General features: G+C 41.8%; 1 protein-coding gene across 12 annotated transcripts in view; it reads left to right on the top strand.

Annotated features, from left to right (window-relative positions):
- The window catches only part of HEATR6 (HEAT repeat containing 6), a 36436-nt gene extending 20940 nt beyond the window's left edge, over window positions 1–15496 (top strand). For 3 of the 12 annotated variants that reach the window (XM_008997035.5, XM_002748326.6, XM_017972519.4), the window contains 9 exons: window positions 614–969; window positions 1750–1872; window positions 2350–2436; window positions 7514–7648; window positions 8809–8931; window positions 9949–10073; window positions 10934–11030; window positions 12094–12298; window positions 14560–15496. In XM_008997035.5, the coding sequence (XP_008995283.3) occupies window positions 614–969; window positions 1750–1872; window positions 2350–2436; window positions 7514–7648; window positions 8809–8931; window positions 9949–10073; window positions 10934–11030; window positions 12094–12298; window positions 14560–15131 (1823 nt within the window). In that variant the 3' untranslated portion in view covers window positions 15132–15496. Of the gene's footprint in view, window positions 1–613; window positions 970–1749; window positions 1873–2349; window positions 2437–7513; window positions 7649–8808; window positions 8932–9948; window positions 10074–10933; window positions 11031–12093; window positions 12299–12991 lie in introns of all 12 variants that reach the window. The other 9 variants (XM_078373807.1, XM_008997037.5, XM_078373809.1 and 6 more) reach the window with 5 other exon arrangements.
- The last annotated feature ends 3739 nt before the right edge of the window (window positions 15497–19235 follow it).

Raw genomic sequence — 19235 nt, 5'->3', positions numbered from 1 at the left:
AAACCTACAGTAATTAAGACAATGTTATTAGCCAAGGAAGAGACAAACAGATCAATGGAATAGAATAGAGAGCCCAAAATAGACCCATATAAATAAAGTCAACTGATCTACAACAAAGGAGTAGGCACTCTTCAACAAATGATGCTAGAACAGCTGGATATCACATGCAAAAAAAGTGAGTCTAGACACAAAGCTTTTAGTTTTTTGAAAATAGCTTCTTGTTAAAATCTGGGGTTCATTCAAGGTGCATGCATTGCAATTTAGTTATTATGTCACTGTGAGTCTTTTTAAATCTAGAGTCCCTCCACCCATTTTTTTATATCAAACTGATTTACAAAAGAATACAAGCCAATTGTCTTATAGATTGTAAACTCTAAGTTCTGTCACCAAAGGTAACAAAATAAATCACATTCTCCATTTGTCAGATGGTTTCTTTATGGTGTTAACTTATTCTCCTGTCCCGTGTATTTCCAAACTGGAAATGAGGTCTAGAAGTTTAATTAGATTCAGGTTACACAAGGAACTACTAATTCTTAATTGCCTGCAGGGATAACTACCATCTTTATGGTAGCTGTTCCCATGGTGATAAATTTCTTCTGCTTTCCTTTGACAGATGTTAATGTTCGTGTGTCAAGTCTCACACTCTTGGGAGCTATAGTGTCCACCCATGCACCTTTACCTGAAGTCCAGCTACTTCTGCAGCAGCCGTGTTCTTCTGGACTCAGTAATAGCAATTCAGCAACCCCTCACCTCTGCCCTCCTGATTGGTGGAAGAAAGCCCCTGCAGGACCCTCTCTGGAAGAAACATCAGTTAGCTCACCTAAGGGGTCTTCAGAGCCCTGCTGGCTCATTCGACTCTGCATTTCCACTGTCATACTGCCCAAAGAGGATTCCTGTTCAGGTAGCGATGCTGGCTACGCAGCAGGAAGCACCTACGAACCATCCCCCATGCGACTGGAGGCCTTGCAGGTAGGAGGTTTCATTTCCTCATCTCTGAAATGTAAGTAACCATTCTTCAGAGTGACCGTGAGGAGTGAGCAGGTAAAACCAAGCCATGTATCAGTCATGTTGGTGGGAGGTGTATTTTAGGTATGGGTGGTGTATTTGTTTTTGTTGTTGTTTTGTTTTCGGGAGGTGTTCCTTGGTTGTAAAAGAGCAGATTCATTCCTTTTTGTTCTTTGATTGCAAATTATTTTACTCCAATCATTATATGACAGGTGGATGTAATAGATTGTAGAACAATTCTGTGAAAAATTACACAATTAATTTTTGATTTTTGCAACTTAAATGTTTAATTCTCTTTAAGCTTCTCCTTGGTGTTGTATCTGCTTAGAGAAACAAAATAATTGTTCCTTCTAAGGAAGAAATCCTAAATAAAAGAGTTTGCTTTTTGTATACAAATATGATCTGAGACTAGGCCTGGTCCTGGGGTCTGCTGCTAATTAACTGGACAACATGAAACATGTCCTTTAACCTTGTCAGGCTTAGTTTCTTTAGCTGTAAAATTCAATTAATACCTACTTTAAAGAATAGTTTCAAGACTTAAATGAGATTACATTACTGAACAAACAGTCCTATACTAAAGCACCATAAAACTGATACAGTCAATTGATGTTATGAAATAAAGATTATGGTTTTTAATTTCATTCAGTAGATTTCAGCCCTGTTTCTGAAATCTAATAACACTTTTCTGGATATTGCAGCCTTGCACTTGGGTCTTAGAGGGTTAATTCCATGCTCTCTTTGCAGGTATTGGCTCTTCTGGCAAGGGGCTACTTTTCAATGACTCAAGTCTACTTGATGGAGCTTGGAGAGGTGATTTGCAAGTGCATGGGGGAAGCAGATCCATCCATTCAGCTTCATGGAGCAAAGGTAATTTTCCTTCTCTTCACTTTAAATCCTTCCTTTACTTCACTTTATATTCTTCTGCCACATGTCCTCCAATTCTGAGATTTCTTAAAGGGTTTTCATGTAAGGAAGACATACATTCTTCTGTTTTCAGCTCTTACATGTAAACCCCAAGAATTAATTCAGTAACACATTAACAATATATAGCTGTTGATTTTAGTCCTTGAAAGAATGCCTCTTGAAAGAATGCACAGGGAGACTGTGCAAGTGTAACAGCACAGCCTCTGAAGATTGGCTCGGGGGGAAGAGATGAAGTTATTTTCATCCTTTTTATTTCCAATCAGGATATAGAAAAAAAAAATGCCTCTGTTAAAAGAGTGACTGAAAAAAGAAAGAAAATTAGCTGCAAATTATGTTTCCCCTTGATTCAAGGTGATCTCCAAACTAAAGTTAAGTTGTTAGTTCTAATACTCTGCTTTGATAATTCTTTTCTCTTGGCAGCTTCTGGAAGAACTGGGCACAGGTTTAATACAGCAGTATAAACCGGAGTCTACCGTAGCACCTGATCAGAGAATACCAGTCTTCTTGGTAAATAAATGTCTATTCATAGTTTTCTTTTATTAGTGTTTCAGTTGCAGTTTTATTTTGAAGCTCAGTAATAAGTGGAGTAGATGATACGGTTTCTTCCAGTGTCAAAAATTAGATTTTATAATCCAGGAAAACATGAAACCAGTATAAATAGGTTTTATTTTCACATTTCAGTTTGTTTGCAATTTAGAATGTGGTAGGCTTATGTGTAACATTAGCAATGGCAAAACTAATTTTTTTCCATAAAACCTAGTCTGGTTACTCAGCCTGCCCAAGAGACAAACTAAAATGGTGGAAAGAGCCAAGGATTTTTTATCCAAAGCCAGGTGATCAAATTTAGGGAACATAATTGTATTAGTCCATTTTGTGTTGCTAAAAAGGAATACCTGAGGCTGGGCAATTTGTAAAGAAAAGAGGTCTATCTGACTCACAATTCCACAGGCTGTACAAGAAGCATGGTGCCAGCATCTACCTGTCTTGAAGCCTCTCTAGAAGCTTCTAATCATGGTGGAAGGCAAATGGGGAGCAGGCATGTCATATGGCAAGACAGTAAGCAAGAGGGAGATGCCAGGCTCTTTAAAACAACTAGCTCTCATGCGAACTCTTAGAGTGAGAACTCATTACCTCAAGGACAGCACCAAGCCATTCAAGAGGGATCCACCCCCATGACCCAAACTCTTCCTATTAGACCCACCTCCAGTGTTGGAGGTCACATTTCAGCATGAGGTTTGGAGGAGGCGCACATCCAAACCATATCACTCTGTCCCTGGCTCCCACAGATCTCATGTTCCTCTCACGTTGCAAAATACGGTCATCTCTTCCCAACAGTTCCCCGAAGTCTTAACTCTTTTCAGCATCAGCTCAAAAGTCCAAAACCTCAGCTGTGACTCAAAGTAAGTTCCTTCCACCTATAAGCCTGTAAGATCAAAAGCAAGTTACTGACTTTTAAGATACAATGGTGGTACAGGCATTGGGTAAACGTTCCCATTCCAAAAGGGAGAAATCAGCCAAAAGAAAGGGCAACAAGCCCCACACAAATCTGAAACCTAACAGGATAGACATTAAACCTCCAAAACAGTCCTTGACTCCATGTCCTGCATTTAGTGCACACTGGTGCAAGGGGTGGGCCTCCAAGGCAGCCTTGCCCTTGTGGCTTTTCTGGGTGCAGACCGTGTGGCTGCTCTCAGGTTGGAGTCCCATGCCTTTGGCTTTTTCAGGCTAAGGGTACAAGCTGTCAGTGGCTCTACATTCTTCAGTCTAGAGGGCAGTGGTCCCATTCCCACAGTTCCATTGGCAGTGCTTAGTGGAGACGCTGTGTGCGGGCTCCAACCCCCTATCTCCCTTTGGCACTGCCCTAGTAGAGGCTGTCAGTGAGGGCTCTGTCTCTGTGGGCACCCAGGCTTAGGGAATCCTCTGAAATCTAGGCAGAAGCTCCCCAGCCTTCTTCACATTTGCATTCTGTGCCTCTGCAGGCTTAACACCACTTGGAAGCCGCTAAAGGCTTACAGCTTGTACCCACTGAAGCAGCAAAGCAAGCAGTATCTGGGGCCATTTGAGCCAAGGCTTGGGATGCCAGGAGCAGTGTCCCAAGGCTGTGCAGGGCAGGGGGCCCCTGGGCCTGGCCCCCAAAACCACTTTTCTCCTAGGCCTCTGGGTGTGTGATTGGAGGGGTTGTCCCAAAGATTTCTGGAATGCCCTCAAGGCTGTTTTCCCATAGTCTTGGCTATGGGAAAACAGCTTGGTTAGCACCTGGCTCCCTTTTAGTCATGCTAATATGTCTAGCAAGTAGTTGCTCTGCAGGCCACTTGAATTCCTTCTCTACTACAGGATTTTCCAAATTTTTATGCTCTGCTAACCTTTTCATGATAAGTTCCAACCTTAAGTCATTCCTTTGCTCCTATGTCTGACTATAGGTTGTGAGAAGCAACCACATCACCTGTTGAATGATGCTTAGGATTTCTTCCAGCAGATACCCTAAGTCATTACTCTTAAGTTTAACCTTATGCAAAACCCTAGGACATGGACACAGTGCAGCCAAGCTGTTTGCTAGGGTGTAACAAAGGTGACCTTGCCTCTAGTTCTCCATACTTTTTTTATTACTATCTGAGACCTCCTCAGCCTGGCCTTCACTGTCCATATTTCTATCAGCATTTTGGTTACAACTATTTAATCAGTCTCTAAGATGTTCTAAACTTTCCTTTGTCTTCCTATCTTATGAGCCTTCCAAACTCTCAACCTCTGCCGTTACCAAGTTCCAAAGCTGCTTCCAAATGTTTAGGTGTCTTGATAACAACACCCCATTCCTTGGTACTAATTTTCTGTTTAAATCTCTTTGCTGCTGCTATAAAGAAATACCTCAGACTGGACAATTTATGTTTCAAAGAGGTTTATCTGGCTCACAGTTCTGCAGGCTATGTAAGAAGCATAGTGCCAGCATTTACTTCTGGTGAGGCCTCAGGAAGTGTCCAGTCATGGTGGAAGGTGAAGGGGGAGCAGGTGTGTCACATGGTGACAGAGGAAGCAAGAGAGAGATGCCAAGCTCTTTTAAACAATTAGCTCTTATATGAACCAATAGAGTAAGAATTCACTTATTAACACAAGGATAGCACCAAGCCATTCAGTAGGGATCCTCCCTATCACCCAAAAATCTCCCTCTAGGCCCACCTCCAACATTGGAAGTCACATGTCAATATATAAGATTTGGAGGGGACATACATCCAAACCATGTCAGCCACTTAATTAATATGTGATTATAAGCCTGGTTTCCTAGTTGTAAAGAGGAATAATAACCCATAACCCTTCAGTCACAAGGCTGTTGAAAAATAGAATGACATGTACAGATGCTAACACATAGTAGGTAATTCCTTTACCTGTGCCTCCCCACCCCACCCCACCCCACCATGATTCTGTTAAATTCCTGTGATTTCAGGTTGTTTCTGCTACCCCTAAAGGTTCTAAAGGATGATGGGCATGTGACCCACCAAAAAAGCCTTCTACTTAGTGCCAAAAGCAAAATCAACTCAGTGCTGGTGGTCTTTGCTCCCTCTGCTCTCCTCATTTTGCCTATTCTTTTCCCTTCACAATTTCTGTCATCCTTGCAGTGTATTAAAAATTCTAACCCTAGTCCTGCCTTAGACTGCCACTAAAGCTTTCATATAACAGGCGCAGGGAGATGAGTTGAGCTTTGCTATCAGACAGAACTAGGTTTGAATCCAGACTTCTCCCTTTGTTAAACAGGTGACTTTGGCCAAATCTTTTGACTGTTCACATTAAGGTATTGTTCATCCATTAAAAAAAAAAAAAGACATGGCCAGGCGCAGTGGCTCACACCTGTAATCCCAGCACTTTGGGAAGCCAAGGCAGGTGGATCATGAGGTCAGGAGTTCAAGACCAGCCTGACCAATATGGGGAAACCCTGTCTCTACTAAAAATATAAAAAATTAGCCAGGCATGGTGGCACGTACCTATAATCCCAGCTACTCAGGAGGCTGAGGCAGGAGAATCACTTGAACCCTGGAGGCAGAGGTTGCAGTGAGCCAAGGTTGTGCCACTGCACTCCAGCCTGGGTGACAGAACGAGACTCTGCCTCAAAAAAAAAAAAAAGAAAGAAAGTTTTCTGTATTGCTTGTCTATTACTGAGTAATAAATTAACTTTAAACATCTAGCAACGTAAAACAGTATACATTTATTTTCTCTCAGTTTCTGTGGATCAGGAATTAAGAGTGGCTTGGCTGAGTGATTCTGGCTTAGTTGTTGTGTGAGGTTGGGATCAAGATGCCCCCAGTGTTGCAGTCAACTGACAGGCTGCAAGACTTGAGGGAGTTGGAGGATCTTCTTCCAGAGTGGCTCACCTGTATACCTAGCGAATTAGTGTTGGCTGTTGGCAGAAGGCCTCAACTCATTTCCTCCCTGTGAGGACGTCTCCAGAGGGATGCTTGAATATCCTCTTGACATGGCAGCCAGATTCCTTCACAGCAGGTGATCCAAGGGAAAGAAAGCAAGCCAGAGCTGTAATGCTTTCTGTGACCTAGCTTTAGAAATAGTTTGATGCTGTCATTTCCACAACATCCTATTGGTTACCCAGGTCAGCCTGTTCAATGTGGAGGGGACTACAAAAGGGTGTAAATATTAGTAGGTAAGTGTAATTGTGGGCCATCCTGGAGATTGGCAACCACTTTCTGTCCACATTATTCTGGGGTAGGGCAGGGAGGGCCCAGACTGGGTTTCTAGGAACTAAAGTAGGAGAAAGATAGAACTGGTGCATGAAATATACAGCAAAACCCAGGTCTAGGTCCATGGAACAGAAACAAAACACATACGAAAACCACAGAGATTAGCAAATGAACATGAAATCACAGGATATGTATAAAGCATGGAAAGGAAACTATACGTGGCTATGTTAGAGGCTATGACATGAGGTAGTTCTTCAAAGTGCTTAAAGCAGAACCTGCTATTCAGTTTAAGAGTGTCCACTGTGTACCTGGCCCCGTGCTAGAAACCTTACACAGAGTATTACATTTTATTATCACACAGACTCTGCAAAGTAGTTGAAAAAGCTCTAGCTGAGTGTCAACCGATCTGAATTCTAGTTCATCCCTGCTGCTGATTAGCAAGTTGTATTGTCTCTTTGAGCCTCAGTTTCCTTGTGTGAAAAAGTAGGGATAATGATAGAGGCTCCATTTATTTGTGCCAAGGAATGAAATGAGTCGGTAACTATACGATACTTGGAACAATGCCTGGCATGAAATGGGCTCTGAACAGCATTAGCTGTGGCTGCTATTGCTGTTACGGTCATCACCATCTTCAGCCTCCTCTTGATTATTATCACTGTTGCTACCTAACTTTATCAGCCTGCAGTCTCCTAATCAATAGGTATTGAATGGAAGGCTTACACACTGCAGTTGTTTTCTAAAGCCCTTTTCATCACTGTGGAAGAAGAACCAATGAAAACATTTACAGAAAGCTGCTACTTTAAGGAAAGGTGTTTCACTACTAAGGCCATTTCTGCTCTGCTTAGCTTCGAGTTGGTTCCCCTGTCATGTCTTGGGCTGCAGCTTTTCCTGTACCTCCATTCCAGGTGGTGATGTTCTGGACTATGATGCTGAATGGTCCTTTACCCAGAGCCCTGCAGAATTCAGAGCACCCAACTCTCCAAGCGAGTGCCTGTGATGCCCTGTCTTCCATCTTGCCAGAGGCCTTCAGCAATCTGCCGGTAACATGAGGGTGTTTTCTCACCCTTAAATCATGGCTTGAGCACCAGAGCTAGAATTTGATTGTTTTACATTTTGAACCAGTATTCAGCATTATCTCTGATGAAAAGGTATTTGTTCTACCTGAGTTGGGGATGAGGGCACTGGGGAACAGCAAGTAGGAAAACTTGAAGCCTTAATATATCAGGAAAGCTGTTACCCCCTGTGCATTGGAATGTGGGTGGTAGAGGCAAGGCTAGCAGAAGTTTGGAAGGCAGAGAGATTTCAGGAAGATTTCATATCCAAAGTTAAAAAACCCTTGAGTTAAATCCCAGCTCTTCGACTTGCCAGCTCTTTGACTCTTAACCTCTAAAACTTGGTGTTATCATCAATAAGATGGCAGTCATGTGAAAAACAGCAAAGTATGTGAAAATACTTAGATTTGTGCCCAACACATATGGTATTTGTCTTAGTCTCTTTGAGCTGTTACAATAAAATACCGTAAATTGGGTATCTTCTAAAGAACAAAAATGTATTTTTGATGGTTCTGGAGGCTGAAATTAAGATCAAATCACTGACAGACACAGATTTCATGCCTCAGGAGGGCTCACTCTCTGGCTCACAGATGGCACCATATGAGCTGTGTCCTCATGGCGGAAGGCAGCTATCTGGGGCCTCAGTCATAAAGGTGCTTATCTGTTTCATGAGGGCTCTGTTCCCATGACCTAATCTCCTCCCAAAAGCCCCACCTCCTGATACCATCACCTTGGGAGTGAAGATTTCAACATAGGAATTTGGGGAGAACATAAACATTCAGATCATAGCAGAATTCAGACTGCTTTTTTTCTTTAGTCCTCAGTGGTATTTGTGTCTATTCTAATTTACATAAATTAGCTTCTATAAAGAAGGCAACTTTAATGAGGTAAAGAATAAAAATGACCTAATTCTCATGGCTATAAAGGTTAAACATGATGAGATGCTGTGTGTGTCTTGCACAAAGTGGGTGCTCAGGTAATCATGGAATCTGAATTAAACCTGCTGTTTACCAGGGTAGCGTCAAGGTCGCAGTGGTGTTCAACTCCTGATTATGGTCTCAGACACAGATATTTCACATCTTTCATGGAAGCCTTTGGCTTATAGTGATTTCATTCTCATTTTTCCCTTGTCAACCTTCTCATCGCAGAATGACAGGCAGATCCTGTGCATCACAGTGCTGCTCGGGCTGAATGACAGCAAGAATCGCTTAGTGAAAGCTGCAACCTCGCGGGCCCTGGGAGTCTATGTGCTTTTTCCCTGTCTCAGACAGGTCAGAGTGAGCCTATTTAGCTGTTCTGTGCCCCTTTTGTAGTCCACGGCACCCCTATTTTGTGAATATAGAGCTCCTGTATTGAATGGTAAAGGAAACTAAATTGCTTTGTAATCTGATTTCTTTAATTGCTACTAAAACATGGTGGCTCATGCCTATAATCCCAGCACTTTGGGAGGCCAAGGTGAGTGAATCACTTGAGGTCAGGACTTTGAGACCAGTCTGGGCAACTTGGTGAAACCCCATCTCTACAAAAAATAAAGAAATTAGCTAGACATGGTGGTTCGCACCTGTAGTCCCAGCTACTTGGGAGGCTGAGGTGGGAGGCTTGCTTGAGCCTGGGAGGTGAAGGTTGCAGTGAGCAGAGATCGCACCAGTACACTCCAACAGTGTTTATATTCTTTATATATAAACAACTATAGGCATTACTCTATATATACCACATATATTTATTACCATATATATGGTAATGCCTAGTTCATTTATTTTTAATTAGCATACTGGCTGGGACCCTAGGTGCCCAATACATGTTTAAATTAATGAATGATCCAATAAAAATGAAATGAGGCTTTACCAGGTGGTAGTCATCATTTAGAAAGCTGATACAGTTTTTACTAAGAAGGAAATAATACCCTCTTTCTCTCTTACTTGTGACATTTATCTCACTGGGAGGTGTGTAGTACCTAGGATATGTTTTGGAAATGCATTTCTTTCTCAGAACATTACTTCCTGAGATGATAATCAACCAAGCACAGAGTGTTCATAAGAGCAAAATCCATAGACTCCTCGGATGTCCATGGCACATAGCAAAATCATGGGAGCTTCTTCTGGGATTTTTTTTTGAGTGTCCAAATTGTAAAATATAAGAACAGTACATTGATTGAGTAGATGAATTTTGATTTCCAAGTAGAAATTTGCTGTGAATGCTTATAGATTTATCTGAAAAGAAGTTTGAGAATTTCAAAGGTAGCAGCATGACCTCCTAAAGTAAGAGCAGTGTTTTGTTTTGTCTTACAGGATGTCATATTTGTTGCAGACACAGCAAATGCAATATTGATGTCACTTGAAGACAAGTCTCTGAATGTTCGGGCCAAAGCAGCCTGGTCCCTGGGCAACCTGACAGACACTCTGATTGTCAACATGTAGGTGGCTCAGCTTGCTTTCCACAGCTGATTTCTAAGACTAAGGTCCCAAGAGAATGTCTTCGATCGCTACTATGAAAGAATCAGCAGTAGTTCCCCCATATTATGCAGTCATTCTTCCTGCTTTGTTTTGGTTTATATTCCTTCAGAAAATAAAATTAATAAGCTGTTCTTAACATATATTAGGAATATATTAAGACATGTATGTATTTAAAATGCTGTATGCTGATATAAGTACTATGTCCACATTATAGAAAACATAAAAGCAAAACCTTAGTAATGGTTACTGTACTTTTAAAATACATTTTTAAAAATTTCTTAAAGTAATATATTGACAGACTAAAAAAAATCCAAATAGTACAAAGCAGTGTTCGGTGTGAAGCCTTTCTTCTACCCTGACACCTTGGCTCCCTCCCCGAGGTAGCTTGTTATTCATGCACAAGTGTCCTGCTTTTTGTTATTTCACTGTGTGAGTGACATGTAAAATGTGTAAGCATTCTCTTTTATTATTGACTTGTTATAAATCCTATGTCTGATTACATAACTATCACTTTGTGATCGTGATTTAACCATTTTTCTGTTACTGAACGTTCGTTTTAGGCTTTATGCTTGTAGGCTTTTATATTCAGTGAATATTTTTGTGCATGATATCTGGATTTTGAGATTTTTTTGGAGACATTCCTAGGTGTGGGACTATCAGGTTGAAAGATACATACTGTAAGTTTCTTGGTATAATCTAAACAGATTTGTTCAACTGTTTTCCTAAATTTTGTATGGTTATACTAAGTGAATATATTTTATATGTATATATTTAAGTGTATTTACCTTTTAACATGTTTTGCCTGCTTTGGGTGGAACAGGGAAACACCAGACCCAAGTTTCCAGGAAGAGTTCTCTGGTCTTCTGCTCTTGAAAATGTTACGATCAGCTATAGAAGCATCCAAGGATAAAGACAAGGTGAACTCACAACAAAACCCAGTATCTCTCAAATAGATACTTAATGGATTGTAGCTGTAGTGTGGTGGCTTCATGTGTCTTGATGTTCCTCAGACTATCCCACCAAATGTTACCCCTGTTCAAACTGAGGGTGTGCTTAGGGTTATAAATGGCCCACTCCACACATGTACAGTTTCTTTACTGTCTCCTGCCTCCTGAGAAATATCAGTGCCCATCATCATACTATATGACATATTCAAGTTCTTTTTAAAATTAACTGTTTTTTTAAAAAAAAAAATCTTTAAGTAGAATTGGCAAGTCAGAAAGATGAGTAGCTCCTGGCTTTGAATATTACCTGTTAAACTAATAAGTTTAAAAAGCATAGGGCTGGACTTTAGGTCAGACAAACATGGATTCAGTCCCTGGCTTGCCATTTAGTAATGGGGTGACTTTGATATATTATATGTAACTTCTTTGAAGGTCAGCTTTTCACCTATAACATGGAGGTCGTGGCATATACCTCACTGAATATAAAGATGCCTTATGTTAAAGCACCTAGCACAGTACGTGACCCATACTATGTGCTCACTTTAATACTACTTCTGAAAATCTGGTAATCACCCAGGAAGCCCTATCCAGAGTAATTCACTCAGAAGTTCTGAGGTCAGGGCCTGTGAATTGGTTTTAAAACAAAAGGAAAAACCTCCCCCAAATGATTCTGGTGGGCTAGTCCAGTAGAAAAGTATTGGACTGGAATTATGGAACCTAGCTTCTCCTCCTTGCCTTGCTGTAAACCAGCCTTGTCCTGTTGTCCCTGGTCCTTATACTCCATCTCAGTAAAACAAGGAAGACGGCTCTCTCTGAGGTCCTAACACTAAATAAAATAATTAAATAATCAGAAGAGTTTTGTAGAACCTTCACCTTTCTGATGGTTCAGAATGTTAACCAGACAAGACCTTGCAGAGTTCCAAGGACTTGCTTTAAGAAGTCTAGGACCTCCTGAGTTTTTTTTAAAGCTGAAATCAGACTTTTAGAAACATCTCTCAGCTTAACAGATTTCTAAAGCTTTTACATTTTTTTCTAGGTAAAAAGCAATGCTGTCCGGGCCCTTGGAAATTTGCTTCACTTTCTGCAGCCCTCTCATATAGAAAAACCCACATTTGCAGAAATCATTGAGGAGTCTATCCAGGCCCTAATTTCCACTGTTCTAACAGAAGCTGCCATGAAAGTCCGATGGAATGCTTGTTATGCAATGGGAAATGTATTTAAAAATCCTGCCCTTCCATTAGGTAAGAAAGTTTCCCTTTTCTCTGTGGTGGAAAGCCTCTTGGGACAGCACACACCAATCTACATTGTTGTTAAAAACGTTAGTCACATGTTATTTGTCATAGTATTAGGAAAAAATGGAGACATACTGAAAACAAGTTTAGGGGAACATTGAAATACATCATTACCTATAGGTAATATATAATGGGATATATAATGGGATATTTTATTGCCATTTAAAATTACTTATAAGAATTTGATAATCTGGAAAAATACTTCTGATGTTAAACGAAAATAGGTATTAAGTCATTTCTACAGAATGATCTCAATCGATGGATAGAAGAAAGACTGAAAGGAAATTGTCCTAATTATTAACAGTGATTGCCTCTGGATGAGTAGAATTTTTTGTTTTCCTTTTCCCAATTGTCTATAGTAGCATATATTGTTTTAATAAAGTCAAGAAAAAATAAAGGAAGAAACTGGGATGAGAGGGGATATAAATTGGAAATCCCATATGAACTGTGTACAGAGTGGATGCCATTAATAAATGTAAGGAGGGCATCTGTTTCTAATTAGTGGTGTGCCGTGCACCTAGAGGTGTCATTCAGGACCAGCAGCTGCTTAGTTGTATGGATCAGAGCCTCCAAATCTTGCTCACTTTGAATGCCAGCATTCACTTTATTGCGTCTCTCTCTCTCTCTCTCTCTCTCTCTCAGAAGATCTGAAACCTAAGGATGTCTTCCCGGAGAGGAGAGCATGCATCAAGCAAGGGGAGTCTGGCTCTGCTCCCTATTATTGCCCAGAGCATCCAGGCAGGCCAATCAGCTGGGAGCACGTGGAGAAGTAGCCTCCTGGCTTCTTCCACTGAGGAAGTCACCTAAGGGTGACCTTTGGGGTTGGGGCTCACTGAGGTGGATATCTGCCTTCTGGAGAGCCAAGAGGTCCTTGAAACCAGGGCACCTCAATGGTAGTTGGCTCCTACCTGCCTTCCTATGTGGCTCTTGTCTTCAGCCTACTAGAGAGAGAGAGAGAAGTTGACCTGGAGAGAGGGGACTGCATGACCTGGAAGGAAAGAGAAGCTCCAAAGAGGCAGGAAGTTTGCGAACTAGAAAGCATCTATAGCAGAGCTATTAGGAGCCACGTAAGAAAAGGGAGCCAGAATCGGGCGTGGTGGCTCAAGCCTGTAATCCCAGCACTTTGGGAGGCTGAGGTGGGTGAATCACGAGGTCAAGAGATCGAGACCATCCTGGTCAACATGGTGAAACCCCATCTCTACTAAAAATACAAAAAATTAGCTGGGCATGGTGGCGCGTGCCTGTAATCCCAGCTACTCAGGAGGCTGAGGCAGGAGAATTGCCTGAACCCAGGAGGCAGAGGTTGCGGTGAGCCAAGATCGCACCATTGCACTCCAGCCTGGGTAACGAGTGAAACTCCGTCTTAAAAAAAGAAAAGGGAGCCAGAAACTGACAAAGGACTGTGACTGACAGGTTGGAGTGTGAGGGTCTCATAGCTCTAGCAGTGGCCCATTGTCAATGGCAGTGGCATCTACCAAATAGAAAGGGCCTGCTTGCCTGTCTTCGGAGGCAACAGAGAAGAAGGGAAGGGTTGGGAGAGTTAAGAGAAGCTGCATTCTACTCTGTCACCCATCTTGAGGAGTAAAGACACCCCAAAATGGAGTGGGTAGCAGTAGCTCTGGTAAAGAGGAAAGCAGGCTGATTTCCTAGGGCCTACAAGAATGGAGAAAAGATAGAAATCTGGGCGTCTTGTTCTTGAAATTGTAAGTTTTCTTTTTCTTTGCAATAAAATGCGTGATTTACTATGGCCAGAGCAGTGTCTGGATGCTGTTGCGAGTGAGGAAATAATTCTTTTTGCTGCATGAACAGGGCTGCCACATGCAGTGTGTGGTGTGCACACTGCTCAGAAGTGCCCAACTGAGAAGACAGGTGGGGTTGCAGTTCAGTCCATGCTCTGCCACGAAGCCTTACCCCATGGGACAGAATCCTCCCAGAGAAAAAGCCTTTTTCTGGATCGCCAAAGGCCCTATATTGGGTAGCAGAGGCTCTAAGCATGTGGCAGGCTGATAACAGGGAAAAAGGGAGGTCTGGGGATTGGCACCTGGGCACTTACCTAGAATTCTACAGTCAGTCGCCACCTTGATCTTACAGGATGATTGGGAGAATGACGTGAACACATAAAATGACCGTCCTGAGCACTAGTGTTTGTGCTTCCTTCTGCCCCTCTATTTCTAAGCCTGCATATGTTTTAATGACTGGATTCTTTCTAGGGACAGCCCCATGGACCTCCCAGGCCTACAACGCCCTGACATCAGTCGTGACCTCATGCAAGAACTTCAAAGTGCGCATCAGATCTGCTGCTGCCCTTTCCGTCCCGGGCAAGAGAGAGCAGTATGGGTCTGTTGACCAGTATGCTCAGGTCTGGAACGCATTGGTCACTGCCTTACAGAAGAGCGAAGACACCACAGACTTTTTGGAATTCAAGTACTGTGCCAGCCTACGGACCCAAATCTGCCAGGCACTGATTCACCTCCTGAGTTTGGCCAGTGCCTTGGATCTGCCTTGTATCAAAAAAACCCTTGAACTGAATGGGAATATGGTCCAATCCTATATCCTACAGTTCTTAAAATCAGGAGCAGAGGGAGAGGACACTGGAGCACCCCCCAGCCTACAGGAAAGAGACCAAATGGTCAAAATGGCCCTGAAGCACATGGGCAGTGTCCAGGCACCAACTGGAGACACAGCCAGAAGGGCCATCATGGGCTTTTTAGAAGAGATCCTGGCTGTTTGTTTTGACTCATCTGGATCACAAGGGGCACTCCCAGGATTAACAAATCAGTGAAGATCCCACCATACTTTATAGATGTCGAAGGTGGCAATAGGAAGACCTGAGCTTGAGAAAAAGATATGTGGCATTTCATCTTAGGGGCAGAAACAATCCATTCACTATTTATTTAGAATGACTTAGCAGTGATTTAAATTTTCACAGAGTGGCTCCACAGCACTGGCCATGGTCAGGCTTATTGGAACCTTTGACCTGTGCATCCAGGAGCCCAGGAGTCAGGCTGTATTATGAGCCAAGCAGACAGGGGGCGCTTTGAGTACAGTTAGTCTCAGAAAAAAAAAAAAAAAAAGTAGGATTTAGGAATTAGAGTATTGTATATTATGTCTGTAATTGTGTAATAAACTAAAGAGAAGTGACCACAATCTCCTGTTGTTACCAAGTTGAATTTCTAGAAAGCTGCAAGCAGAGTTGCGGTTCAGCTAGTCTGTACTGGCACAGCTGTGCAGGGTGCTAGGTTACTGACAGTTCCTCATAGTTGATAAGGAGCTGCTGCTCGGAGCTTCTGGAGTGCCCGTGCTCCCGCTGACCGCCTTCTCTGCCACACCTCCCCTCCCACAGTCCAATAACCAGAGTTAACTCCCAGGAAGCAGGGCCCTTTAGCCTAGGCCACAACACTGACTTCCTAAATTCCCTCATGCCCTCTTGGAGAATGTGAGCCCACACACTAAATGATAGTTGTTTTGCCACCTCTTAATTTGTGCCTTTAAGAAAAGATGATCTGGTTAATTTAGTTGGTTCCAAAGAGGGGTTTTAAATTATAATTTGTTAATGCCCCCAAAAGTTATGAAAGTAATTTCTACTGAATACATATATTTAAATTTTACATTTCTCTATTGAGCACCTACAATTTATTGGAATTGATTTCAATTAGGAATTTAGGGATATATAAGAACAAATTAAAGTTTTCCATACTTATCTTTGATGTGGGACAATTAAGATACAAAAAATGGGTTTTGGTGATATTTAATCATCGTATTTAGCTTAAAATACATGCTTAAAGGCATGTGTCTTTCGTTTTTCTCCTTTGCCTTTTAGTTGCTCTTTTCCTGCCTCTGATATGCTGTTGGAGGCTCAGAAACTGCTCTCTGGGCACTGATGGGGGAACAGAGTATTCAAGTTCACTGAAGGCTCGGTTTTCCATTGATAGAATATCAATTTCCAAAGAATTAAGACTGTAAGCACAGCCAAGACACCCATATTGAATGCCTTTAAATTGCTTTGGAGATGACTCTGAACATGAAGTGTTATAGAGGGCCCAGGAAACTAAGTCGAGCCCACCTGACCCTGTGATGAATCTTGGAACTTCCTTCTCTTGAATACATCGTAGTAGTAGCTTCTTGGCATTTTCAGAAGAGGAAAAATATGGCATATATAGCTTCTTACTATGATTCTTTGAGTTTTCTCAGGTGAGTTTTTTATAAAACATTTGTGAAGTGGCCTCATGGTTTCATTTGATGATTCACTCATCTTTTGCTTATCTTGAATAATATCCCATTCATTTTCTTTTTAAAACTTTAGCCTCTGTAAAGGTTTCCAAATCCTGATGTGGATGTTAATATTCATGTGCAGAAGAAGAACCAAGGCACAGTGTGCTGATTCTCTTCTCTGCAGCATTGCAGGTATACAGACACCAGAGGACAGGAGCTCCTCTCAGATGCCTGCGCAGGTGCCTCTAGAAAGCTGCTGTGGGGAAAGGAAGCCGCAGATAATAAAGACAGCTTATGCTGATGAAAACCAGCAGATAGTCCCACTGATTCATAATTGTAATGCAGAATGCCAAATTCTAAGTTAGTTTTTAACTACTTAAAAATTGGGAGGAAGAGTCATTCAGGCACAGATGACTAGGGCCTTTGTCCATTAGACTACAGCATTATGAGACATTGCTTATCTTGCTTTTTGAACCTTTTTTGTCACCAGTAAAAAATAAAACCATTAATTCCTACCTGCTTCCAGAACTCAAGAAATGCGCCTCTTCTGAGGTTGGGTGCCATGGCTCATATCTGTAATCCCAATAGGCCAAGGCAGGAGGATCACTTGAGCCCTAGGAATTCCAGACCAACCTGGGCAATGTAATGGGACTTTGTCTCTACAAAAAAAAAATAAAAATTAGCTGGCTGTGGTGGTGTGCACCTATAGTCCCAGCTACTCAGGAAGCTGAGGTGGGAGGATTGCTTGAGCTGTGGATTTTGAGGCTACAGTGAACTGTGATTGCAGTACTGCACTCCAGCCAGGGCAACAGAGTAAGACCCTCTCTCTGAATGAAAAAAAAAAAAGAAACCTCCTGTAGAGCACTGATGCAAAGGTGTCCTTGATTTTGGCATTTGTGTATGAATAAAGGCCATGAGCAAAACCTCACCATCTTTCCAGCGTAAGAGCTAAGTAAATGAAATACTCTGGCTTATTCAGCCTTTGTTTCATTGATATAGTACAGTGGTTAAGAGCTTGGGTTTAAATCCTGGCTGTGCAGCTTTCTACCTGTGAAAGTTACTTAACCCCTTCATGCCTTATTCATCTGTAAAATGGGGATAAAAGTGACTACTTCGTAAGGATGTTGTGATGATTGAATTAGTTAATACATAGAAAGTTCTTGGAACAGCTTCTGGCACTCAGTAAATGTCAGGTATTTATTTCCTTGAATTTTCAGAGCAGTAGGCAGAAGAAGTTCAAAAAGATAATTCATTAGCATAATAAAATACATCTGTCTCAACAGGGACTTCCCTAAAAGACTCAGAACCAAGACAGGCAAGAATGATATCACCAATATACCTAATACTGTACAAGAATTAATGGCCATGTGATTCAATAAACCAAAATAAAAATTTTCAGAGTTTTTTTTCTAAAAGAGCTTTAAAATTATCATTGTGTGCAGAAAAAGAGTCTGAGTGATTGAATTCACAAATTATTGAATGCAGAAAACCAAGAAAATCAATTCAGAAAGTAATGAAACCAATAAAAGTTCTGTAAGGCAGCTGGCTGCAAAGTAAATATGCCAAAATCAGTAGCTCTTCTATATATCAGCAATAACCAATTTGATTTTTAATAAAAATTTTAATAATAAAATACCTGAGAATAAATTTAACCAAGCTTATGCAAGGATTGTGAGAAAAAAAATTACCAGTGGTCATAAAATTTATGCTTTTGTTTTTTAAATAAAAATCCATCTCTCATTCCAGTCATACTCCATCTTGTTCCCACGTGAATCCTGGACCACAGGCATGGAGCAGTTAGCTTTGAAAACAAACTAGTAGCAGGAAGATCAAGGAAGCAAAAGAGAACTTGAAACACCACCAAAGGGGCAATCTGCCATTTTATTCCCCCTCTGGGATCCCCTGGCCTGGACTCAAAGATTTGCCAAAACCTGGAATTGCATCCTAGATGCAGATACAAAGAGCTCTGAGCCTCAGTTCCTGACAGAGAGCGCAGCACCCCATATGTCAGAGAAAGCAGGGAAGTCCTGTTTGCTGTTGCTTTTCTCCACACCAGAACCTAGGCAATTGCACTGCACAGTGGCACACCAGGCAGGTGCCTAAAACTTCAAGGGAAGGAAACTCATCTCTCTGGCAGGGGAAGAAGGGTCCCACCAGCAAGAGAAGCATACCCATGGCTTTTTTTCTTCTCTACATCCTTCCATGCTTGGCCGTGGAGGAAGACACAGCCACAGAAACTGTAGGGCAGAGCAGTACAGTTAAAACCCTGACTTAAACAGATCTGTAAAGTGTTGAGATTTCAGCAATGAGGGAACGTAAGAAGGCAATGCCTTAAAGTTGTATGTAAACTCCTGGGCTAACTAACACCCAGGCTTTACCTGTGTGGATCCGATCAAAGGCTTTGAGAACTGAACTGTGGGACAAACCACTGCCACTGGGTGGCGCACACACGGGACGGATCTGAAGCTTAACTGACACTGAACCACAACCCGCAGGAGGCAGGTAGGATCCTGAACCTAACCAGGACAATTGCCTGCTAAAGCAAAAACATAGGCTTCCAACATGGCCCAGATTCTCATAACACAGAATTCAAATGTTCATGATATCGTCCCTAATTACTTGACTTGTAAAGAACAGAGAACCTCGCAATTTCCTGAAGACACTCCTGGGCTCA

The sequence above is a fragment of the Callithrix jacchus genome, chromosome 5 (assembly GCF_049354715.1).
Source record: "Callithrix jacchus isolate 240 chromosome 5, calJac240_pri, whole genome shotgun sequence".
Taxonomy (NCBI): Eukaryota; Metazoa; Chordata; class Mammalia; order Primates; family Cebidae; genus Callithrix; species Callithrix jacchus.
Note: the sequence above shows the minus strand (reverse complement) of the source record. Positions and strands in the feature narration are given on the sequence as shown.